Raw genomic sequence first — 27,012 nt, 5'->3', positions numbered from 1 at the left:
AAAGACCTTGAAGGAAAATAGAACTCGGTTAAACAAACAAAGCCCATGGGATTGAAACCCTTCTAAAAGAAGGTCAACTGTGCTGGTTTGTGGACAGGGGTCCCATACATACTAACCCCAATAAATGTCTATTAATCAAGGGGGGATAATTGTAAAGATATTTGGAATTTTAGTCTAATAGTAAGTCAACCTTGAAAAAAAATGAAATGAAAAGAAATGGGGTTCAACGTCCTACTGTCTGTTCTGCTCCGATTGGCCATTGAAGGAAATCAATGTTATATGTGTCTAAGCATTCTAACGCTAATTGTCCGAAAACTCTCTGAAAAACTATTTTATTAGGTCGTAATGCAATTATTCCTCCCAAACTAGATCAGTTATAATTATATCGATATTTAGAACGACTACCATTTACACAAGACTTTGGAGATCTTATAAACAGATCAGGGAACAATGTCTTGGCGTGATTTGAAGCGCTGGTTGTTTACAGCATACAAGTACAAGAACGACACAGATGTTTTAAAGTCTATAATATGTATAATGTTTAAATGCTAACCTCCATGCTAAAGGGTTTTCCGTTCATTTGATGTTCAGATCCATAAGAATTTGCAGAACCCCAGTGAAAGTGAAACTGGTCAACCTTATATTCGCCTGCAAGACCTCCACCAGTAATAATCAGAGACAGGCCGCCATTATATTTAACTTCAGCTGAAAACAATAATGTATTACTTTGTTTCCGTCAAATAAAAGTTGTGTTTGAACGAAAGATCGGTCAATTAATCTACATCTTTGCGGCGATGGAGACGCGGTGGCTCAGTGAGTAAGACGCTAGCTGCGCTGGATATTGTCTTTAAAAATGATTAGATTGAAAACTGGATCATCTGTAATTCACTCTCAGACCGATAGCTGTGGGGAAGGGTGAAGTTTTCACATTATTTGCGTCTTTAGCAGTGATGTATTAAGCCATGACCCATGACATGTCCTCTTTGGTTCCCTCGACGATCCACGACATCCATCAACAGGTTACTTTTGCTGCTATAGTCAACCTTTAAGATAATACTGGTGTTTGCCTTAACCGCTTTTGGGATTTTAAACGGGCATTTATGTAAGAGCTAAATCTGCACATTGTGGGTCTTTCTTGTGGCCTTAAATGTTATGTACATTAATAATTAGACATTTATTAACACGACAAAACCATAACCACTGGTCCCGATTTTAAGCAAATTATAACTGTTCGGTCATTTAAAAATGGAGAAGTCAGACTGAGACTCGAATGACCAGTAAGGTGGTTACGATCAATGTACACATCTTGTCAAACTAGAACCATTGATAACTTTCCTTAAAATAAAGTAATTTGAATGAAAATTTCAATATATTCATTTTGCATTATCTTTTTTTAAAAATATTATAGCAAGAAAGGTTAGCTCTTCACCTATTTCTTACATAATGTCCCTTTTACAATGCAAGATAAAATTATAATAAATAATAAGAATGATACCTGTGTGTCCCCCAACATTCTCTAACTCTTGATCTATACCATTAACTGTGTCATAACTCGATAAATTAAAATCTGGTATACTTGTATTAAGACGCACTTCGCTCGTAACAATATCTATAGGCGACTGCTCCTGTTTACCACAAATTTCATAATCAACCTTCCAATGTTCCGGACCTGTATTAAATTATTACCTGTATTTGACTTAAAGTGAAACATTATAAGATTTTAACTACTGGTCAGTGAAAATGGATTATCCTCCATTTTAAGTTTATTCAGAACCAAGATAGAATTAGTAGTAGTAGTGATATTTATTGTGTTACGTTCTATTCAGTTGCCCCCTGATAGTAAGATGCTAGATCGTATATCAACTTTTCCGTTTACAATTTTCGTAAATAGGTAGAAGGATTAGTTTTGTGATAGCGAATTTAAACAGGTACATACCCAATTCTCCCTCATAGGTCCATCGATTACCTGGAAAAATACAGAAATCAAAATAAGAAACAAAAAAGAGAGGATGTCCAGTAATTATGTCATAGTACTGTTTGTGCGTTTCGTGTTTTTCGTGCGATGTCATTGTTAGTCTCATATCCACATATCTTCAATAGACGGCTTGATCTCCCTTCATGTAATACCCTGCACATTTCGGCACTAATTTCGATTGGCTACTGACCCAGCTGGAGAGCCAATCAGATTCCGCGATCATCGTGCTTTCCAGTTGAACTGTCTACCTGTGAAAATCGAGTTGCAATGTTCAAGGTTCGTTCAATGTCAAGGTTCCCGTGGAGGTCGCCATGTTTGATTTGAGTGTATTTGTGTCGTTCACGTGTCTAAATAAAAGGGAGATAATGTAACCATAAGTTCGTGAATTGCAGACCAGTCTAGCAACGTCCACATGTTGTAAAACTCACGGCCGTTGGATCAGGACTATGATATCCCCTATACTGCAAATCTTAACACCGAGTCTTTTAATACTTATGATAATCATTTAAAAACCAAATCATACACAATTGCTATCAAAACCAAACATCATCAATATGTGATCAAAATATCGACTCCTTTTTATGCTATTTAGATTGTGATTTAAAACTTTCGTCTGTGAAATCAAATTCAACTCATCAGATTGATAACGCTAAACTTACCAGGACATAAAATCAAAGTAAAACTGCATAAGTTTACTGAAAAACAGATGTACCAAAGTCTTGGTACCAAAAAAAGCAGGTGTTTGGTAGAATATACATAGCATATTATTATATAATATATTTATCTTTTCTTGTTGGTCACGTTTTGCAATACTTGGACGCTATTGACAAAAGATCGCCCTTGTCGGTTCTTGTAGTAGTAGTCACTAGATATGTAGACATAATTTTGCTGTTCTTGTCCATTCGTTCTCTGATTTGGGCTATATACATTGACTCTGACGCAATATAGCCCGGCTGGGGCTGGCGTGCTATTAAACACAGTTTCATGTCTGTTAGATATAACAATAGGTTTTTAATGTTGTATAGAAATATGGGGGAGGGGGATTTATATCTTGATAATTTATTTAAACAATGTGTATCCAATTCATACTGGCTGCATCGTCTGTTCAGTCAGCGTCTTATTGCTTAGTGTTCCTCTTTAGCTTGTTGGGAATTATTGCGTATTGGTGAAGTGTATCAGATTGAAAAGTAATTCAATAATAATGCATTTTCTAAATAAACTGTATATTTCTAGTTTTAATATTATTAACTGAAATGAAATGAAATGAAATGGGGTTTAACGTCCTACTGTTCTGCTCCTATACTGGGCTAATGAAGACGGGCATACGCCATACAGTGTGCTATGAGGGAAATTTTGCCCGGGCAGCGGCACTATCGCCTACTCTTATATCGAATTCCAACTGCCAAGGGACCTTTTACGTGGATTCTAATGTATACACGGGACCTCGGTTTTTCGTCTCATCCGAAGGACTAGACAGCTGTCCTTGACAGGCCCTCCGTTCTGCACCACTGACAAGGGGAAACCACGTCGGAAAATCTGGATGAACTTTCTCGGCCAATGCAGGGATCGAACACCCGACCTCCAGGCTAGCGAGCCAGCGTCTTAACCACCTAGCCACCAATATTATTAACTCTTTACAGTAACTTGAGTAAGTGGTAAATACTTATTATATAGACTAGTCTGTTATTATAAAGACGCATGTTGTTACCGGCTCTTAAAATCGATATTTAATTATATAATTTATATAATTATATTCTATACCATTCCTTGCAATCAATAAAGTACTAATAAAAAAAACTTGGCCGAGAAAAACGGTATTGGGGTAGCGTCTGTGAGGTTAAAGGATTAAAATCTTTAACTTACTATTTCGAAATTAAAACCACGAATTATAATTCAATATTGGCCCGTTTCATTCAATGTTGGTGTTGTTGTCTTGCTGTGAAAATATTTAAGACACAATGGACATTTTATAATCAGTACACGAGTCGTGCATTCTATCGTTTCGGGTGCCATTTGTGATTAATAAAGAAAACGTATCAGTGCGGAATTAATTAGTAAAATCGTGTCCCTTGTGTACATATTATTGGCATGAATATAAAAAAAACATTGGCAGTTTAGGCAGTCGAATATTTTAAAACAAACCATTGTCAAATAACTATTGAGCGCATTCCTGCGGCTTGGTACTTGAGTTTAAAGTAGCTAAGTCTCTAACTCAATATCATCCGACGTCTTACACGTAGAAAACACGAATTATTTGTCAATTCAATTCAACATTGATGTTGTTATCTTACCTGGAAAAGGCAGGCTTCTGATATCCAATATTTAAGACAAAATAAACATTTCAGCGTCATTTGTAACAAGTGACCAGAAAGAACGAGGCTAGACATATTCCACAACTCATGTCAAACAGCGACGCCATAACTTGTCTGGAGAGCATCCGCAATAGACTGGAATAACCAGACGCTAGAAATTTCTATTCGGTTGAGACTCATGCCGTATTTCGCTTGACATAACTGATTTGAAATTAGAGTCAAAACGGAAGTAGTTGAATGTAAATCAGTTCATATACAATCAGATTACATTATTATATGCGTTGCGACCCATTTGGGTCAATTTCTAGGTCCCAAATATTAGCGATTTAGCTCCTTTAAAACTAAGTTCGCAAAGGCTAAACAATGTTCTCTGTTCGCCCTGGTATATTCATTGTTCCAGATAATGTTAGTGGGTTTATTATTGTATCTAGCCAAAGACACATTTTAAATATGGAAGATTTTCCTGTCCGAAAAACATAATGGAGAAAATCATCTACTCTACATGTGGTTAATCCTGCAGCCCGCCCGTTATCCGAGCCTAAGTTCAAATATTTATCGTTGAATGCCGATTGGGCTTTTTCTCGTCTACTTAAATTCTTTATGTATAAGTTATTCTCCGAGCTGTCAGAATAAGATTGACGCGAGTCTCTTTCATAAATCCAGTGAATTAATATACCATATAGACTCTATTATTATTTATCTGACGTACAGATGATTTATATATTACCCTTTACAATAAACGTGGTGACCATGACACATTGACAGAGTTATCTGAATAGTTTGTAATAGTAAATCAATCTTTTACATAATAGTTTCAAAATAATTTAATATTTGTATTGACAGAAGCAATGTCCATATTCAATCACTTCATTTTTCTGCATATAAAAATATATTCAGGATTTATTAAACATACATTATGCAAGAGCTAAATCTGCCTATTGCATGTCTTTCTTTAGGCATGAAATGTTTTCTAAATTATTAATTAAACATTAATTAACTTATCCAGATCATAATTAACTCTAGCTGTCATCGTAGCCTGCGATGTTTATTGGATTAGGTTCCGATTTGCTGTTCGACTTCCATTCATGATTTAGTAATGATGATCGCGACTAGGCAGAAAATTCAATCTCGGTTCAGAGTGGATCAATTTGATTGAAATTTTCAGCAAATTCCCTTTACATTATCTAGTCTTTAACTATTATAGTGAGAACTGTCAGCTCTTTATCTAATCTCCCATAATGTATCTTTAAATAGTTTTAACAGGGGGCAACAATAAATGGAAATGGTTTCACCTTTAATTAAGAAACTTAACACGCCGGTCATAACTTTATGAGAGCCATTGTCAATGATTTACATGTATCTGGAAATGTAAATAAAGGGATGAGCAGCATTGTTATTTTAGTATTCGAATTAATGGCGTTCATATTGTGGGTTTAACTGCAGTCAAGCGATCGCCAGGGCAGATGTAAACACGCCCCTCTAAGTAAAGGGAGATAATTAAAATTGTAGAGGACGGGAATATCATAACACGTGATGTTTGTTTATATATACAATAACGACACATAATCTGTTATTAGGTCGAAATACTATATACTCAAATACAACAATAAATATAGAATATCGCGAGGGCAGAATTTTTATCTTCGCTAATGGCATGTAATGCTGCAAGTTTGAAAATAAAAGTCAAGTTATGTCCTGGACCTGCGACATTCCTCGGGGCTTCGAGCGACACCATTTGCCAATAGTAAATATGTTTGATATTTATTGTCTGAATATTTATCGCCACCGACTAGCTCGGTGGGTGTGTCCACACGTGAGTCTTAAAATTACTCAGTGAATTAAAACCGTTGGAATCTTCATATGTCAAACAAAATGGCGACTTCTAACTAAATTATGTGTCGAAAAGCGCGCATGACCGCATCCATGAAATAAGTTTCAGACGACTTATTCGCCGCGAAATCGCCATAGGAATTCGCGTTGTATGTCCACTGCGTTGCCCGAGTAATTTCGACGGCGAATACTTCGGACGAACCAAGAGGAAGAAAATTCGCATAGTCTGTGCCAGGTATAACGTAACTCATAAAAATTGGTATTTTTTGCGCTAACAACAGTAGCGGCGTACTGTCTTGTGGGTAGAGATTATTGATTATTAAAGTAAAGGTTTGTAGTTTGTCAGAGTTCAGGAATACTGCAAGTAAAAGCTCTTTTTAGGCATAGAATTTGATAGTCGTCTGTGTGATATCATGATTCACCAATTTTAATGCTCCCCTTGAAGTCACAGAACGCTATTTATATTTTTCGGAAAACTTATTTAAATTTTGATATTTGGCTGTTTTTGATTTCGGTTGTTTTGATTTTACACAGTTTTTATTGTCTGCAGAATATGCCGAGTTTAGCGATTTTTTTCATTATAACAAAAATAAAAAACTGTGCAAGGTCAAAACGAACGAAAACAAAAAACATTTTTACGGTTAATCATCAACGGTCGTTGAACAGCAGATATGATTAAAATCTGCTGAAAATCGAAGTTGATTATTGTCTTGTCATGTTAGTAAATGTTTAATTAATAGTTTATATAACAATCGAGGCCTAAAGAAAGACCTGCAATATGCAGATTTAGCTCTTGCATAAATTATGTTTAAAGGAGCCAAGTCTCTAACTCAATATTTTCCATAATATTTAAAATTAAAAACATGAAATAGAATTCAATATTGATCAATTTCTATCAATATTGATGTTTTTATCTTACCGTGAAACTATAGGACCCTCATATCCAATATTTAAGACACAATTAACATTTTATTATCAGTACACGATAAGTGTGCCCTGTTGTTTCCTGCGCCATTAGACATCCAATCTTATTGGAAAAATACTGGATTACCCGAAAAACACAAATGGGACAAGCAATGAGAAAAAATGTCAGAGCATCACTAACTGACAACCCGACTGTTGTCTGCCAGCTTATTGTGTGCTAGCATGACTTGTGGAGCAGTTGTTATTTCTTGATCAAATGGTTAGGCGGTTTTGGGAACATTGATGGGTGTCAACGTACAAAAGACTCCGCAATTAAACGGCGGAAAAAGTAGTTGATAGAAAATAATTAAGAATTTACTTAGTTCTCAATATTTACGACAGATGGACAGTAAGTAACGAAAAATACATTCTGAAAAATGGACCCTCCCTCAATGAAATGAGCTGACGAATACAAGTTTTGAGAGGGAACTGAAGCAAATTTTTGATAGATTAATTAGTTTGAATATATTTTTAGTCCAAACGTATCATCAAATCACACAGTCTGTACGCGGGAAAAGTATCTTTAAGGAAAGCACGAATCAATGAATCATTTATAAATGATATCAATGGGGGTATGAAGTTGGCGGGACTATGAAGCTAATGAGAGTATGAACTTAATGAATGATTTGTAATGAGAGCACGAAATAACTAATGATATTAATGGGAGCATGTCCTGAATGTGCCGATCCCGTAACATAAAAAGTACTTCGTTGGCCTAGCTATCCGATAAATAAGTGTAGGGCGACCTTGAAATAAACTAGTTTGTAATAGTTTTCTTGTAACTATCTTGTAATTACAGGATAGGCTAGCTTGTAATTACAAGGTAGCTAGCTTGTAATAGCAAGACAGCTATCTTGGAATTACAAGATAATCAGAATGTTTTGTGGGGTTTTGTTTTCATTTATTTAACGCTAATGGTCTTCAACAAAAAATTATAAAGATTTCAGCACCTACCTGCACCCCCAAACACAATTTGAAACAAGCAGCACCTCAACAAAAATGTTAAAATCAAACACATATCACTAGATTTGCTGAAACCTCAGTAAACCAGACCGAAGGACTTACACGCCGTATTTTATTTAACTTAAATACATAAAAACTAAGATTGTTGCAAATTGAACACAATTAAACCGGTTTTATTAGATGCGTTCATAGGTTAAATAAATATGGGATTATACAAGGAGGGGTTTTACGACAGTCTGGTATGATGAAAACACGCACAATAATTGAATATTTTCTCTTGTTTTAAAGTATGTTTAATTGGAAATAATATTAGGTAAATATGAAGTCCCTCTAATTATAATAAAACAGATTGTGGGTGTTCATAATTTGTTACTTGGGTTTCTTTTTGTTGTTCATTTTAGGCAGATTCTCTGCCCATAATCTTGTTACGTTATTACCGGTTTTAAATCCTGTTCGATATTAAAAGTTGCCATTCCGGTAAACTGTCACAGAACATCCACTATTTGTGGTTTTAAAATGAGATGCAGATACTACGTAACACATTCTTTCATACTGTCTTTGATATTCACTATACATGTAGTTATGGAAGTCTTGTGCATACGTATTTGGACCCTTCCTATCCTAAATCTTATTGATGTATTCAAATGGTTGCCAATTTACTATATGTAATTAGAAATTAAGACAATTTTGAAGGTTAATGGAGGTTTGTGGGGGGGGGGGGCACGGAATGAACGATGACGTTTTTTCACCAAATGTCATAAGATGATGTGAACTATAGAACTCAATTTATAAAGACAGTATCATTTTCTTGAAGAAAGTAAGTAATACATACTATAATTTAGAGAATTTAAAGGGAGAGAATTTAGAACAGAATTCATGTCTGTTATGTCAACCGGCTCATAAATTTGTAATGTCAATTATAGTGCACTACTGCCTCGCAAGACTTACATCTGACAAGTTAGTACTGGGCTTGAGAACTTCCGTGGTTTTCTGGGCTAGTGACTTTCTGTCTGGCAGTTTTATGTTTTATAAGTCCCATTTTTATAAGTAATTGCTCACCAAGAAAAATTAAAGACCACGTCTTGTGAAATCATAAAGCAGCGACACATTTATTGTCGGTCATCAAGAACCTCCTAGTCGTCTGGGTCAGTTGTCAACATTTGGCAAAATTTACTGGATAATCAACAACATAAAAACCAAACAAACCCCCGGTTACGCATGGGCATGGAACGTTTTAGCTAAAGTCAAGTAAGAGCTGTGCCACGTTCCGAAATAAATCCCATAATTCATCATTATGATAAACAATCGCGAATCTTGACGATGAATTAGTATTAATACAAAATTATTTGTCTGAATGATAGACACTACGACACATTGTATTAGAATGTTATTTAGAGCATGCCTACCAAGAACCAACACAACTCTAAACCCGGACACAAATTTATTTCCGTACAAACCTTGAAAAACAGGTAATTGCAAGCGGTTTCACAATCATGCCCTGCACACGCCCCCGGACCCTTTATTAGATTGTTACCAATGCACCAACGTTCACAGTTTTGAGCGCATAGATCCTGTTTATGCGCAGCATAACGAATCAATCCAGCATCACGCCGCCATGTCATGTCACATTTTTACGATGTGTGTGTTTTATAACTGTTTGTAATATTTGCGTAACACCAAGAACATGTACTCGGCTAAGTAAATAATTCATTGATTTAGATCTACTTCCGTGTATCTGAAGGTTGTGTCAAATGTGGGAGGTGGTACTGTTAAAGCTGAACTCCGATTACAAAACTATAGAAATAATTAAATTTAAAAAAAAAATAACGCCCGAAACAGTCGCCATACTGGAGCCACGGTGGCTAGTTGGTTAAGACGCTGGCTCGCTAGCCTGGAGGTCGGGTGTCCGATCCCTCCATTGGTCGAGAAAGTTCATCCAGATTTTCCGACGTAGTTTCCCCTTGTCAGTGGTGCAGAACGGAGGGCCTGACAAGGACAGCTGTCTAGTCATTCGGATGAGACGAAAAACCGAGGTCCCGTGTATATATTGGAATGCACGTAAAAGATCCCCTGGCAGTTGGAATTCGATATAAGAGTAGGCGATAGTGCCGCTGCCCGGGCAAAATTTCCCTCATAGCACACTGTATGGCGTATGCCCTTTTTCATTAGCCCAGTATAGGAGCAGAACAGTAGGACGTTAAACCCCATTTCATTTCATTTCAGTCACCATACATGTTTTCAATTTGTAGAACAAACGTGGCCAATGATGACGGGTATAAGAATATAGGCAGACCACGCCCACATCCAGTATACAATATGCCTTGTCAAGCACAGTGTGCACATCCAGCTTGCTATATTTCAACTAGCACACTCGACTGGTTGAGGTTTATTTTCACTATCAGCTTACTGAAAATATTATTGCTACACAATTATTATGTCTGATCAGACATTATTTTACTAATTAGATGAAAAAAGCCAACCACGATAAACTTTTGCTCTAAAAAATAAGAGAAAAACTGTCTTTCCCCAAACAATAACTATGCCAGCGCCATTCAATTCTTGTTATTTCGTGAAATGTTTTAGGGCTTAACGTTTCTCCGACAGATTGCAAAACTTCGTGATTAGGTTCTTCAACCAGGAAACAAAGCTGATTAGGGTTTGTTTGATTTGACTAAAGATACACTTTTTACGGTACTAAAGTGAACTATTCGACCCTAGAACGTAATAGTCTGGCTTTATCTTTAATTTATTCATACAAATTTAAATAATATAACAAAATCGATGTAAACCCATATCAAAGTTTTATTTTTGAATACAGAACACGTGTTATTTTAATAAACTATATTGGTTTTTTCGACCTTTATACTTAGAACTTGTTTTTACTTTATAACAAATTGATTTCTACCTTTATTTAAAAAGAAAGTATTTGACACATACTCAATTATATTCTCAACCCAAAAATTCCCCGAAATCCTCATACCCCCCCCCCCCCTTGGCGCCCCTACGCATTGACGTAATGAATATAGTAGGTATTTGTCATAACGATTAGAATATACTGATTAAAGTATCTCTGGTATAATGATTATAATGGGTATTTGACGTGACGATTAGAGTATCTGGTATAACGATCAGAGTATCCAGTATTATGATTCTCATGGGTATCTCGCATAACGATTAGGGTATCCAGTATAATGATTAGAGTATCTGGTATAAGGATTAGGGAATCTGGTATAACGATTAGGGTATCCGGTATAACGATTATACTAATGTATCTGGTATAATGGTTAGAGAAATGAAATGGGGTTTTAACGTTCTACTGTTCTGCTTCTACTGAGATGCTGAAGACGGGCGTAAGTCATGCAGTGTGCTATGGGGGAAATTTTGCTAGGACAACGGCGCTATGGCGGCTACTTTTATTTCGTATTCAACTTCAAGGGTTTTTTGCCCCATCCGAAGAAATATACGCTGTCCATTACCAGGCCCTCCGTCCTACATCACTGACAAGGGGCAATAACGCCAGGAAATCCCGATGTCCTTTCTCAGCCAACACAGTGATCAAACACAGGACCTCAAGGTTAGCGAACCAACGACCAACTCACTGAGCCATCGTGGCTTCCTAATGATTAGAGTATCTGGTATAACGATTACAGTGGGTATTTGACGTAACGATTAGAGTATCGGGTACCATGGGTAGAGAATCTGGTATAACGCTTAGCGTATCTGGTATAAAGATTCAAGTGAGTATCTAGCATGCATAATTTCTACTTTTCACCCCTTCAGAAGTCGAAAAGTAGAAGCTACGACAAAATGTAAGCCGACTTGTATATTTTACATGCTGTATAAAGCCACAGTAAACGAAATTCAATTATCAATGCGCGTATTCAAATCTGACCTGGAATGTAGAGACTATACATCAACTTCCGAGGCGAAACTCGAAACGTCGACAGCACGACAGCAAGCCAAAATCATAGGTCACTAATATCGCCATCAATACAAGACTTTATTAAACAGACTATTTTGTTAACGCAAATTGCACGTATTCATATGTGTCCTGGAATGTAGAGACTACAACAACTTCCGAGTCCAAACTCGAAAAGTTGCCAGCACGACAGCGAGCCAATATGATAGGTCGCTACTAGCGCGATGTGTTAATTTCCTAATCTCTACTTTTCGAGTTGCATTTTGGCTTGGTATGCATGTTGGCGCCTTCTTACTAACATAAATAAATATAAAAATATGAAGAAGTCGAAAGTCGACAAGACGGTACACAAGCCAATATGCAAGTCGAAAATTAAAGATTAAAAAAAAAACGAGGTGCGCTATTATCGCTGTGTATTATTTCTTAATTTCCTATTTCGAGTCGATTTTGGCTTGTATAGCGTGCTGTCGCCTTACATTTTGCCGTAATTTCTACTTTTTGACTTTCGTGTTTTGAAGGGGCGAAAAGTAGAAATTACGAATGGTAGTTATAGGCTTCCATAATGATTCGAGTATCTGGTATAATGATTAGAGTATCTGGTACCATAGGTGGGGAACCTGATATAATGATTAGGGTGCCTGGTATAACGATTAGAGTACTAGGTATAATGATTAGATGATTATAGTGGGTACATAACGATTGGGGTATCAGTAACAATGATTCGAGTATCCGGTATATCGATTAGAGCATATGATATATCCACTCGACACAGACTAGGTCATTTCGGGACTAACACATGGTTCAATTCTATTTCAATAATTCGCTTGCACGTAGGAATCTTTAGCAGTGGAAGAAAACCGGAGGAGCCGGAGAAAACCCATGATATTGGACAGGCAACCCTACTTCTTGTCACGTACAACCGGGGATTCGAAACCACGTCAGTTGACTCAATTACAGGCCTCGTGATACAGCGCGCACTTGCTAACCATTCGGCCATCCAACCCCCTATCTGATATAATGATAAGAGTGCCTGGTATAATGACTAGAGTATCTGGTATAAAGAATATGGTACCTGGTATTTTGATGTAGAGAGTATCTGGTATTATGTCACTAGAATCCTAAATTTTGACACCGAATAATGGGAGATAATTACAGCTTCAATGTTACTGGAAACAGCCTTTTCCTTTAGCATAACGCTAAAACCGATACCATTTGGGTTAATGTTATATTATTTGGAATTTCAATCATGTATAAAGGAGATGCAGATACATGAATTCACAAAGCAATTAGGATAAGTATACTATTTAATGGGTTTTCTTTATTGAATAAGCCGCTAGGAAGTCACGCAAGCTTGATTAAAACCTGACTTGTAGCTGCTAGTGTTAGAGTTACATTTTAAATGTTGATACCCGTTTAATTATTAGAATCATAATATTTAATCATGTAAACACATATACACGCATTTAAAGGACAAGAAGAATTACCGTCAAGGAATGTGTGCCTGGTCGCACACAAAGCGCACGTTAAGAGCCCTTGACAGAAAGAAAACGAACAATAAACGTATCTGTCCCCCCCCCCGCCCTTATACTGCACACTTTACCACAGCAAAAATTACCATAAACGTGTATCAAAATGACCAAAGTATGGTATTGACGAACATAACACCCGTCAATGCCATTCTAAGTATTAAATTCATTTCGTGAACTACATTCTAATGATCAAAAATTAAAATGCATCACAGATTTACATTCAAAAGCATTATTATACTACCTACTTACCTGCTCCTCCTAATACAACAGGTAAGAAACAAAGAGCGATGAGGCAATACAGTTGATTCCTCAACATTGCTCTCACATACTATGGTATATGCAGTCGATTCAAGTCAACCCTATACACTAATAGCAGTATTACTATACTACTCATTACTTTAACACCATATGTTCATCCTACTATAGTATACCTTAGTAATTATTTCCTTAAAGGGGTAGAGCTTTGTATATTTCACCGGATTAAATGATCGACAATGCAATTGTAAATTAATCCACATTTCTCAACTTAAGATAATTAGACGAAAGTCTTATTTATAATGAATAAGTTATATTCTCACTCTGAAATGAAGGTTTAAAGAAGCATGGAGGAGTATTGCTAAAATTCTCTATTTTAATTAAATTTAAAAGCCAAACCTTCTATTAAAAGAAATATTTCAGTTCGTTTAGAATGGCATCTGACCACTAGGTTATAAAGATGCATGATAATTAAACCAAACGCTCGAATTCCAATGTTTCAAGGCCTTGTGGGCGTTGGGTCAGATAGGGTGTTTTTCCACTTAAAGTGTACAAAGTAAGAGGTCTCTTAATAATGATTTGCCAATTTCTAATTGGTCTTGCATAGACATTGAAATTATTTCATTAATATCAAAGCGTATGGATTACATTCTAAAAACATATCCACGAATAACCATCTTTAACTTCAGATTGTGTTTAAACAACCTTGGAGAAATTGTATGTTAAAGATACTTTCCTGCGTACAAACTGTGTGATTTGATGATATATTTGGACTAAAAAATCTATCAAAAATGTGCTTCAAATCCCTCTCAAACCTTTGTATACAATTCTTAATTATTTTCTGTCAACTTCCTAACCATTTGATCAAAAAATAACAACCGCTCCCTCAGTCAATCTAGCACACAATAAGCTGGCAGACAACAGTCGGGTTGCCAGTTAGTGATGCTCTGACATTTTTTCTCATTGCTTGCCCTACTGGTGTTTTTAGGGTAATCCAGTGTTTTTCTTCTAAGATTGGGTGTCTATGCTTTTCATATATACCAAATTTGCCATACTTTTATTGGCAATAACCACCCGATAAATAATTTCGGGACAATGTATCTTGAATTAGATATAAAAGTAGTTGAAAAAAATCGGATCGTGTTCGGCATAATTTCTTTAGTAAACTGTAGTTTATTTTCAAGGCATAGCTATACGATATACACAAGGTCTATCTACACCAAGGCGCATTGATTTTAATATAAAACTCCCTCTGCTATGACTCACTTCATAACTTTATCGTTAAAACGATATATAAATTAAAAAGCACAGTTTTCAAAAAGAAAAAGTTGACTTTATATCACACATTATATATAGTCTGCCACAATGCCTGTAATTGATTTGGTAATTTATGATTATATAGGTGCAAGATACGACCTCTCAAACGATGTGTGTTGAGATCAATGAATCATGTATTTATTTCACCATTAGCAAATGTCAAGGTAAATACCTATAAATCAACCTAACTTTTGATATCGACCGGTGTCTAAGGATAATGAGAACATTGTAATCAAAACGTAATCTAGAAATTTAATTCTGATAGGCAGTAGTATATAAAACAGTGATTATTTAAAATCCAATGAGGCTCAGATGATCTATTTTGTTTTATTTTGTTTTTAAATTTTGATTTTACATTTTTTTTATATGGCGACCATATTTACCGGGTTTTTTGTGATACCGCCTTCTCTAATATATTAACAAGAGTCTTCAAGATTTACATATTTCACAAACTAAACATAGTCATCACTATTATGATGACTAGTAATTTACCACACACGAGAAAGATTCACTCTGCAATACACTGAACGAATGTTTTGCAATGGAAACTATGGTAAATCCAAAAACCATGAAAACACTTTTCTCTGCGTTATAAGTCACATGTTTACACCGCGGAGAAAAGGGTTTTCATGGATCCGCCCCTGCGCTCGTCGTCCGGAAGGATTCGATCATGACCAAAAACCTGCTTCCGGCATTATTTAGTATATGCATAAATGACTATAATGATTATGACGCAATATAACCTTCTTACGAACACCACTGTTGATTCATATTAAAATATTCCATTTAATGTTTCTAACTGTTCTGTTCTATCTGCAGTTTCTGGCGGGGTTTAAACAAACATCTCGACTGTTTGGAAGCTTGACTTTAATCATAATAATAAAGTTATGTTGTTTTTTTCAAATTAAAGTAATAAGATTAAACCGTCAATAAAATTTGGTTCCACGGAACTCTAAACCGTTCAGTCTGACAATATATTTAGTAGTGTACTAAACGATTTCGGGAAAAAGGTGTCAAAGGGGCGTGGTACTGTATAAGAAGTAAAGTTGCTCATATGATTTACTCCCTATAAATATCCCCAGAAACTTTACAATTAGCCATAAATTAATAGTGGGGTATGTTGGAGCTGATGGGTCTACTTTTTATTTACTCAGGTGGTAAAAAAATCATTGGATGTAAATTTTGTCATTTGTTTCTTCGTCAGTTTCATTAGGTGACTTTAATAACACTTAAAAATCAAATATCCCCTACTTTTTTTGAATAGTATAATATGGAGAATGAGTTTTCGTTTTTATCCATCGAATTTAAGATACATGTAGTTATATCCTAAATGATGAATCATAGATCAGAAATATTAAATATACAGACAAGAATTTAATTTAATCCCTTTTTTATTTCACTATCATATGATCTGACTACTGATAGTCTCTGTGCAAAATTGTTATCAATTAATATGTAGATAAAAGAAATCGTATACGTGCGAATCAGGAAAGCAGCCATTGTTAACCTTTTGTTCGTTGAATGACTGGATGCTTAAATGTTTACGTCATGCATTTAAACTGTTTGTTTCGTCTTGTTTAAGAAAAATAATTAAAGGTTGAACTAAACCATTCGTTACATAAGAGAAGGTCAAAACCTTTATATTTTTGTGAAACATTTCAAATTTGTCTGTCAAGTAATGTATGTGTTATTTATAGACGGCACAGTGGTTTGTGCCCTAACAATAAATATTTTACCCCTCGTTTACATTCCCGTCTGTAATACTTTTTTTGGTGCATTTTGCTAACTATATGTTAACATTTTGTTGATTACTGATAACATTTTCTTGATTATGTGTAACATTTTATTGATTACGGATAATATATTCTTGATTACGGGTAAGATTTAACGGTAATCAATTTTGTATTTTAATTTAATATTAAGTATACATGAAAATAAAATAAAATGGGGTTTAACGTCCTACTTTTCTGCATAAACCGGGCATATGCCATGTAGTGTACAGTGTGGGAATTTTGATAGGAGAGCCGCGATTCCGCCTTCACTTCATCCAATTCCCGCAGTCACTGGTTCTTTTACGTCCACGTCAACGTGAACACAGGACCTCGATTTTCATTGACTCACTCCAGATTGATTACATTATTGGTTGAAATAAACCTTCACATGAATCTGAACATCTAATTAGCCTACAGTCATGTGCTGGGTCGACATCTTATAAACTATAAGTAAGACTAGTCTTTAACCCAATTAATATATTCAGCGGAAGATAACTCTCCCGTCAAAAGGCAAAACCTAGTAACTAACTTTTTTTTTTATCAAAATTGAGTTAGGACCAAATTTGTAGTTACTAGGGTATGTGCTTTCTGTTGTTGTACTAGATATTCCAATCTTTTGATTTTGTAAGCAGTTACACCCATGACACAACCTAGCAACTTCCTTCATTTGCCTAGTATACCACAGTAAAACCTAGTAACTCAATAGTCAAATCAATGGATGAACTGGGGTTTAATATTCATTCATTACGTTTTCCTTTGTTTTCTCAAAATGAGAAAAAAGTGAGTTACTAGGTTTTGCCTTTTGACGGGAGCTGCCAACTTGCAAAATATCATGTCTGTCATGATTGGAAAAGTAGCACGTTAAACCCCATTTCATTTCGGTATGACGGCAGGTTTTACTATGGGTGTTAAATAGTGTTTAAAGAGTTAAATGGTTTTCACAGATTTGTTAGGGTAAATAGTGATATGTCAAAAGTTAAAGGTCTAGCTAAATCGTTTTAATTCAAAATCAACAAAAATGTCGTTGATAAAAGTTCAAAAAGTGACAACCTCGTGGAACCAAGGCGGCTATGAGAAGTTAAAGATTGAAATTGAAGAGTGTTATGATTATCCGGCATTTCTTTTATGTTCTCTTTGGCATTTTCTTGTGAATGATTCGTGTCCAGGTTCAAGCGAAGTAATACGAAAAAGACGGCAAAAAAATAAAGTTCGCATGAGCTGAATTGGTGTGTCATTTAAACATTCGTGTAATTTGAAACAAATTGACCTACTGAAAGTCATTCACAATATTGAAGAATAAACTGTCGATATGCCAGTCCAGTGACATTTTGAGCTATCAATGGTAGAGCAAGCCTTCTCTATATTGTCTACTTTTATGTTTCATTTTGATTATTGTTTAGCTATTATGAACATAGGTATTTCTTTCGGAATCAATCAAAGAAGGATTATGCAAAAGTGAAAGATAGGTTGCCAGGCATAGAAACATACGTCCACAGCAGCTAAATCGTCCGTACAGTCAACAAGAGTTGTCGCATATTTTTACTTTTGTCGGCAATGAAACATTTATAATACACTAAAATCTGATTAATTATCAGAAAATCATTAGAATTTGTATACATTTAGTATACAAAACATTTAATATCATGGATTTAGCAGTTCAAGTTATCAAAAATCATTAAAAATCAATATACCTAAATTCAATTAAAACGATTATATATAGGCGTAAACACGGTGTATAAATATAAAATCAGATGATAACTATGGTCTCTAAAGCAACCACAAGATTTTTCAAAGTGATCAGGGTCCATAACTCCTTCAGCAATAATCGGAAATTATTGAAAATCAATAGGCTTTTTTGTCTCATGACCTTAAACACTGTGTATAAATTTAAAGTCAATCGGATATTAACTTTAGCCACTACAGCGTCCACAAGATTTTTTTCAAAGTGATCGGCCATAACTCTGGCAGTGAAAATGAACTTAAACCCGCCAGTCTTCATCTGGAAATGGAGATCAGTGTCCAAACTGTATTATATACGGTGTCTGGATAAAGCCAGACTTTTATTTTATAAAAATAATGTGTAGGTGAAATTTACCCTTCGTTATGAAGTACAGCACAGGGGTCATTCACCGTATAGACCTCTAAAGAAATGGAAATCGATTATCAGGTCGCCCAACGAAAAAATTTACCCGAAATCTTAAAAGGGTTACGTGTCCGGATAAGCATTTTTGACTTTAACATCCAAACGACTCAATATTTTGAGCTTAAATTCTGAGACAAGGTAAATACACCATTTCTCTATATTTTGGTGCTTAAATTTCATACATACTCGGACTTTTATTTTTGAGACTCTGTTCAAATCGGGATAGTCCCTTTAAACACTGTATATAAATTTAAAGTCAATCGGGTATTGACTTTAGCCTCTAGTGCGCCCACAATTGTGTACACCGGACCGACAAGCCGACGGGCGTACCGAAGTAAGGACTGACGAACATACGGGGGCGACGACAATATACGACAACATTTCACTGTGGGTGTAAAAATATGTTATACAAATAATTATTTAGACATTTCATATGGAAAGACCATAATCAACTCTCTAGATCACCGGATAGCTGAAATATTGAATGGATTAGACCACCCTCGCTATGTAAAATGGACGTCACTCACAAATGGCCCTTTCAAATCGGCTATTTCTTGGCACAAAAACATAAGCCCCTGTGTACACATTGCCGTGTACATAAAGGAACCATTCACAGTTGGAACTCGATGGAGAAATGCCACTGTCCCTAGCACTCTGAAATGGGGTTTTAACGTCCTACTGTTTTGCTCCGAGTGGGCTAATCAAGACGGGCATGCGCTATGCAGTGTACTATGAGAGAACCTTTGTCCGGATAGCGGCGCTACCGGCCTACCCTTATATTGAATTGAATCAATTCTTGGAAAAATGGTTACATACCATTGTAAGTATGGGTGTGTTGCGTACATACCACTGTCAGGGTTGGTGCATTACATTGTATTGTCGGGGCTAATGTATTACATTTCATTGTCGGTCGGGATTGGTGCTTTACATTTCATAGTCAGCGTGGATGCGTTAGTATTATTGTCACGAGTTTACATGTGATCATCCATCGTACAAATGGCAATAATAATTATAAACGGACTAGTGCACCCGCGGACTAGTGAGCATTCCCTACAAATTCAGCGATGGTTTTTTGGACATGTGCTTTTTTGATAAAATACATTTAATTCATGGATTTCTTCACAAAAATGGATAAATATTCTTGAATACGTAACAATGGTAGACAGTAGTATCAATATTGTACAAATGACACAGTTACAGAAGTTATATCAGAGATTTGAGTCAAAGAATTTTCGTTCCAAGCAGGTTTTAGCGACTGCCAAATTTACCGATGCAAGTATTGATGTTTGCTCCCAATACATCCAGGCGTAAACTTTACTTGATGTCGGCACTAACACTGAGATTTTATTAAGAGGTCACTCCCGTTAAGCGGTCAGTCATGACAATTCCCTTAAGTGGCTGCTTAATACAGAAGATTCAACTGCAGTTGAAAACTGTACATTCTTTTCCGCGTTTGTCATTATTAACGGTGAACATTGTTGAAAGCTATTGGCAAGCGGATATAAATATTTCCGTCAAGTGAAATGTAAACACCACTACTTAACTACATAATTGGAATAGCTATTTCGAAATAAGAAAATTTAGCTCAATTTCTGATGTTTGAATCGTAATAATGATATATATTTATGACAATGTCGGTTTTAAGTTGGTGGGGTGTTGGACAAGCAAGGACGACTTGTCGTTCGATCAAAAGTAGCAGGTAACGTCATTTTCCGGTTGAAATTCCCCCCATATAATACTGCATGTCGTAACTATATGTCTTCACTAACCGGGTTAGTACAGAAAAGTAGATTGTTAAACCACATTGCATTGTACTGTCCTGGCATCCTATATTATTTATTTATTTATTTTACCCCGTAGAACATCATAGTTATTTCTAGTTAACAAAGATATGCACCTTAATAATCTAAGGAATTCGATTCTGTGCATTCTGGTACCAATTACTAAAGAAGGTAAGACACCATTACATCGTTAAGACTGTACATTCGTATGTTCATTGATTCCGGTGTCCGGCAAGGCGACACAACAGTCCCTACACTCTTTGCTATATTTGTGAATAATATCGCACTAAAAACATTGAATGTTCTTCTATGTTAATTTGCGAATCGCCGCAATATTGGGAAATACTGCTCATCAGTTTTACGACGGGATGAGAAGATGGCTCCATAACTTTAACTTTTCTTAAAAGAACAGGTTATGCACCGCAGGAAATTCAGAGTACCACAGGCACCAGCCATGGGCGGTTATGGTAAAATAACCTAAACGGTAATACAAGTACATCTACAATAAACTAAGTGGCTTATATTTGGTACTCTCCCATTTCACCTACGTCTCATTTCGACTACAGCTTATAAATGGCCTGGTGGTAAGCTAAAATAGATTCTTCATAATCCTTGTTCGTTATATAATTATAACAAATTGTATTTTAAATAAACATGTGTTTAAACAATCTTAGCGGACATGACATGTTGACCAGATGGGTGTCGATTACAACCTTTTTGTTAGATACTGGTATGGTTTGCAAACTCTGATAAATTTTCGCCTATAAATTTAGACATACGCCCATCAGATGTACAGTACAGTACTTACCAGCGCCTGCAAAAACAGTACCGGGTATAATCAGCAAAAGAGTTATCCTTAAGATCTCCATGTCAATGTTAGCTGTATTTGAAAATATATCGTATATTTTCTGCACGTACAATGCGATCAAAATTCAATATTCAATTGTGTTATATAGCCCATTAATGACGTCAAAATGGCATAAATATAATTACTATACATCAGCAAACACGATAACACAACTACCTTATATTCATATTATTTTGAAGTGCACAAAAGTACAAAAGGAGTGTCGAGGACGGCTACACACACACAACACATGCACTGAATTGTAGGAATAGAGCTTTAGAATGTTAAATCCCAATTCATTTCATTTCGCTAAGTTTAGGGTTATGGGGATACAAGTTTGGCGGACATAATAATCTTTAGATATACGTTATGGATGATTATTGTTTAAATTTTGGAGCCTATATGACGAAACGTCCATGGGCGTATTGTTAAAGATACATTATGGGAGATTAGATACAAAGCTGGTAGTTCTCACTATAATAGTTAAAAACTAGATAATGTAAAGGGAATTTGCTAAAAATTTCAGTCAAATTGATCCACCTAGCCTCGATCATCATTACTAAAGTCGGTACGATAGAAAACATAGTCTTGATTATCCATTTTTTTTTATTTAATCAGAAGCAGCAGACCGGATTCTAATCCAGTAAATATCGCAGGCTAGCGATGCCATCGAAGGTAGATTATGGTCTGGATAAGTTAATTAATGTCTAATTAATAATTTAGATAGCATTTCAGACCTAAAGAAAGACCTGCAATGGGCAGATTTAGCTCTTGCATAATGTATGTTTAAACCAACCAGCGGCTGCCAGGCAGGATACGCCCACATTTTTGAGAGATGGGTAGAGAACAAGCTAAAAGAAAGTGATTTTTCCTACAATCAAGGGCCATAATTCATGAAATTACAATCGGACATGCGCAAATATCGAAAGGAACTGAGATCTTTGGGTTATAAACTTACATTTCAAGTTTCCACAAAATCGGATAAAAATTTTGACCTCTACAGGGTCCACAACCTTGATATACCATATTTTTACACCTTTCGCGTACAAGCGGCGGCCATTTTGTCCGGCAGTTTTGGTTTGATTTTCAGGAAATTTGAACTCAACCTTTATTATGGTGTTACGGTGATATATTCAAACAGTTTTTTAAAATCAGATAATGACTGTGACCTTCAGAGGGACCACAAGCTAAAAAAGGCGATTTTTCGTATAATCAGGGGCTATAATTCAGGAAGTTACGATCCCATATGCACGAATATCGAAAGGAACTGAGATCTTTGGGTTATAAACTTACATTTCAAGTTTCTACAAAATCGGATAAAATTTGTGACCTCTACAGGGTCCACAACCTTGATTTACCATATTTTTACACTATTTGAGTACAAACGGCGGCCATTTTATCCGGCAATTTTGGTCCGATTTTCACGAAATTCGAACTCAACCTTCCTTAGGGTGTAACGGTGATGCAATAAAATGATTTTTTAAATCGGATAAAAATTATGACCTCTATAGGGTCCAGAAGCTAAAAACGCGATTTTTCGTACAATCAGGGCCATAATTCAGGAAGTTACGGTCCGATATGCACGAATATCAAAAGGAACTGAGATCTTTGGGTTATAAACTTACATTTCAAGTTTCCACAAAATCGGATAAAAATTTTGACCTCTATAGGGTCCACAACCTTGATATACCATTTTTACACTATTCGCGTACAAGCGGCGGCCATTTTGTCCGGCAATTTTGGTCCGATTTTCACGAAATTCGAACTCAACCTTCATTACGGTGTAACGGTGATATAATCAAACGGTTTTTTTAAATAGGATAATAATTGTGACCTCCAGAGAGACCACAAGCTAACATAGGCGATTTTGCGTACAATCAAGGGCCATAATTCAAGAAGTTACAATCCGATATGCGCAAATATCGAAAGGAACCATGATCTGTGGGTTATAAACATGCATTTCAAGTTTCATCAAAATCGAATTAAAATTGTGACCTATACAGGGTCCACAACTTTGATTTACCATATTTTTACACTATTCGTGTACAAACGGCGACCATTTTGTCCGTCAATTTTGGTCCGATTTTCACGAAATTCGAACTTAACCTTCTTTAGGGTGTAACGGTGATATAATAATACGGGTTTTTTTTTTTTAAATCGGATAAAAATTATGACCTTTATAGGGTCCACAAGCTAAAAACGCGATTTTTCGTACAACCAGGGGCCATAATTCAGGAAGTTACGGTCCGATATGCACGAATATCGTAAGGAACCGAGATCATTGGGTCATAAACTTACATTTTAAGTTTCAACAAAATCGGATAAAAAATTGTGACCTCTATAGGGTCCACAAGCTAAAAACGTGATTTTTGGTACAAACAGCGGCCATAATCCAAGAAGTTTCGATCCGATACATGCCAATATCGAAAGCACGGCGCCGAGATCTTTTGAGGATAAACCTATATTTCAAGTTTCGTCAAAATCGGACAAGAATTGTGACCTGTAGAGAGTCCACAAACAAATTGTGGACGGACAGGGGCGACGACAATATACGTCCACATGAAATGTGGGCGTATAAAAATATGTACAATATTTAAAATTGAATATTTTATTTTCCGTCATTTTACGGAGTTATATCCCTTGCTTCAGTAAAGATTATAAACTTGCATCAATGTAGAACTCGTCTGAATCAACAAGAACAATAGTACTAAATAGCCTTGAACCGAGTCTGACGCCATTGTCGCCTTTTGGGAATTTTGACGTCATATCGAAAATCGATGCGCAATTGTCCATGTCGTATTTGAATTGACAGAGCCTTGAGTTTTTTTCAAAGAGCTTGGGGTCCAGTTCCTAATCCAAAAATAAAGGACAAGATTTCGCATTGTTTAAATAATTAAATATTAATTAATTCATAAATATTTAAACTTCTTAATTCCGAAAAGAAATATTCCTATTGGTTGCAACATCTCTCTGGGCATGTAACTTCATGAAGATAGCTTTTTATGACTGCGGACAACTTGGCTACCATGATTGCCTTTCAGCCTATCCAGATTTGAAGGTGTTCCGTTACGACATACACCTTCCATCCCGTAATTTTGACGCACGTGTTTAACGAACAACAACCAGGTTTCTTATTCATCGGTGAATTTTTTTTTTTTTTATCGTCACGTCATCAGAGGTGTTTAACCGTTGAATTTGATGACGTGAGTGGGTTTTTTTATAGTTAAGGTGAATAAAGACACCTGTACTCAATGTGCCCGATGACGCCAAGTTTACGCCCAGAACCTCGTCTGCTTTAATTCTTTTTAATTAAATTTTTTTTTAAAAATATAGTACACTATTTAATCAAGCCTTTGATTTATTGACATTAACGTAAACACTTTCTGGGTTCAATAGCGTTTTCTCATATTTTTATTAATTTTTTTTACCACCATTTATGTGAGAGACTCAGGAGAAAATATGAGCGTCTTGAATTAATAACGTATTCTAATCGGGGTTTCTGTTTTTGATATTCTAAAATTTGAGCATTCGGGTGTTGGTATTTCCCATTGTGTAGTCTAACCACATACACAAACTTTGCTATTGGAATAAAACGGAAATAAAATGATCATAGTCTGAATTCCAGATTTACTCGGATTATAGCCTCGATCGCGTAATAATTCGCCTCGATGTCAAATGCTTCAGAATTACTTAACGCTCAAAACGCTGATAACCCAAGCCTGTTTTGGATTAGTTGATACACTTAACCGTGTTTTTGTCAATACCAATTTAGATTCAGCCGTAGGGCTTATTGTGTGTCATAGTCGTCACAATCACACTAATAACAATCGTAGATATGACAAGTCAGAAGTGAAATCAGGTGAAATGAAGTTTAACGCCCCACTTTTCTCCTTGGTTAATGAAGACGGCCATACACCATGAAGTGTGCTATATGAGGGAATTTGTCAGCTGTAAATGTACGCCAATGTGTACACGTGGGGGACCTCGGTATTCCGTACCATTCGAAAGACTAGACGATTTTTTTTCTTGCCAACACAGAGATCTTAGACGTTTTTCCTTTCCTTGCCAGGACTTTGGGCACAACCGAGATTAGTAAACCAACGCCAGAACCAGAAATAAATGAAGGATCCTTCCTTGGTTAAACTGTTGGATTTATAATGGTAATGAAATGAAATGAATGCGCATAACCAGCAGAAGTGAAGGTCATGCATACCCAAGATGGATGCGCCCGTCATTTGTATTCGTGATCTTGTTGCTAATGTTTATTTTTATCAAGGTCGCTGAGATGTAAATAAGATTGGGCCATGTGATTGTTGGCGAGATTGTAGGTAAGGATTAGGGTAAGCATTGGGGCTAGTTCCAGGGTTAGGGTTAGGGTTGGGAGTATCGCTAGCTCTGTTTAAATCTCATGACCTATTACGAAAAATTGGGTAAATTTCGTATGCACCAGAGTCAAAGGCGAATGAGGATGATTACTCTTCTGGTCGCGTTTGCTATGCATCAACAAGTATGTACGTGCATGTCACTCTCAACTCTGTACTAACGAAGATAAATTTCATAATTAAATTTTTTTTCAGCACTAAACATGCATAATGCACAGCAATAAATTTTGTTGTCATTTCCACCCAACTACATACAATACATGCTAGAGATTAGACTCTACTAGACTCAAGACGTCTAGTAAGGTCTAGGCCTTAAATGTCATGATCAGCTGTGATCTGAATGCAACATATCTTTGTATTTGGATTTTTAACTGGTATGTTACCGCAGTATATGTTTCGGTGAGGTAGGGCTACGGCTATGTGGTCTATACCCCAACTGATTTGTGTTCGCAATATTAATGTTTATTTATTTGCAGTATATTGGCCCGGAAAACACACAAGCGATAAAACGGAAGTAGAAGCGAACACGCGCGCAAAGTTATTCGATTCCGGTAAACCCATTGATTGGAATCAAGCGCGCCACAATCAAATTTTGACTGCGAATGACCCGATTCAGAAAACTTGTTCCAAAATGAATTCGGAAAAATATACGGACTCGTAATTACAGATTCAGTTCGGATTTTAGCGAATTTTGTGTGACGCCCAAATGCGGAACAAGACTTTATTCTGAATTCAATTCAGATTAAACCCGCAGTGTGAACGCACATTAAGACGATTGTAGTTGATGAAATAGCTGTTTAAAGGACAATATTGGTGCCAGTCATTATCACATATGTGATAGAGCTGGTTAAATACATTCCAAATATAATTTTAACACAGAGATCATTGGTACGATAGCTGGGTAATACAGTTTTCCAGAATCGTAAGTGACGAACGCCAAAGGAAAAACACGAGTCATCTCTCTATATAACTGACTGATGTCACGAGTGATAACTGATATACGGGCGAATTTCTGCTCACTAAT

General features: G+C 36.0%; 1 protein-coding gene across 4 annotated transcripts in view; it reads right to left on the bottom strand.

Annotated features, from left to right (window-relative positions):
* The window catches only part of LOC126823379 (carbonic anhydrase 1), a 52,395-nt gene that overhangs the window by 4,856 nt on the left and 20,527 nt on the right, over positions 1–27,012 (bottom strand). For 2 of the 4 annotated variants that reach the window (XM_050552191.2, XM_050552190.2), the window contains exons 2-4: positions 1,937–1,966; positions 1,496–1,669; positions 554–705 (exon numbers count right to left, since the gene is read on the bottom strand). In XM_050552191.2, the coding sequence (XP_050408148.2) occupies positions 554–705; positions 1,496–1,669; positions 1,937–1,966 (356 nt within the window). Of the gene's footprint in view, positions 1–553; positions 706–1,495; positions 1,670–1,936; positions 1,967–13,740; positions 13,870–21,567; positions 21,759–27,012 lie in introns of those variants that run through there. The other 2 variants (XM_050552193.2, XM_050552189.2) reach the window with 2 other exon arrangements.

This window comes from Patella vulgata, chromosome 6 (assembly GCF_932274485.2).
Source record: "Patella vulgata chromosome 6, xgPatVulg1.2, whole genome shotgun sequence".
Classification (NCBI taxonomy): Eukaryota; Metazoa; Mollusca; class Gastropoda; family Patellidae; genus Patella; species Patella vulgata.
Note: the sequence above shows the minus strand (reverse complement) of the source record. Positions and strands in the feature narration are given on the sequence as shown.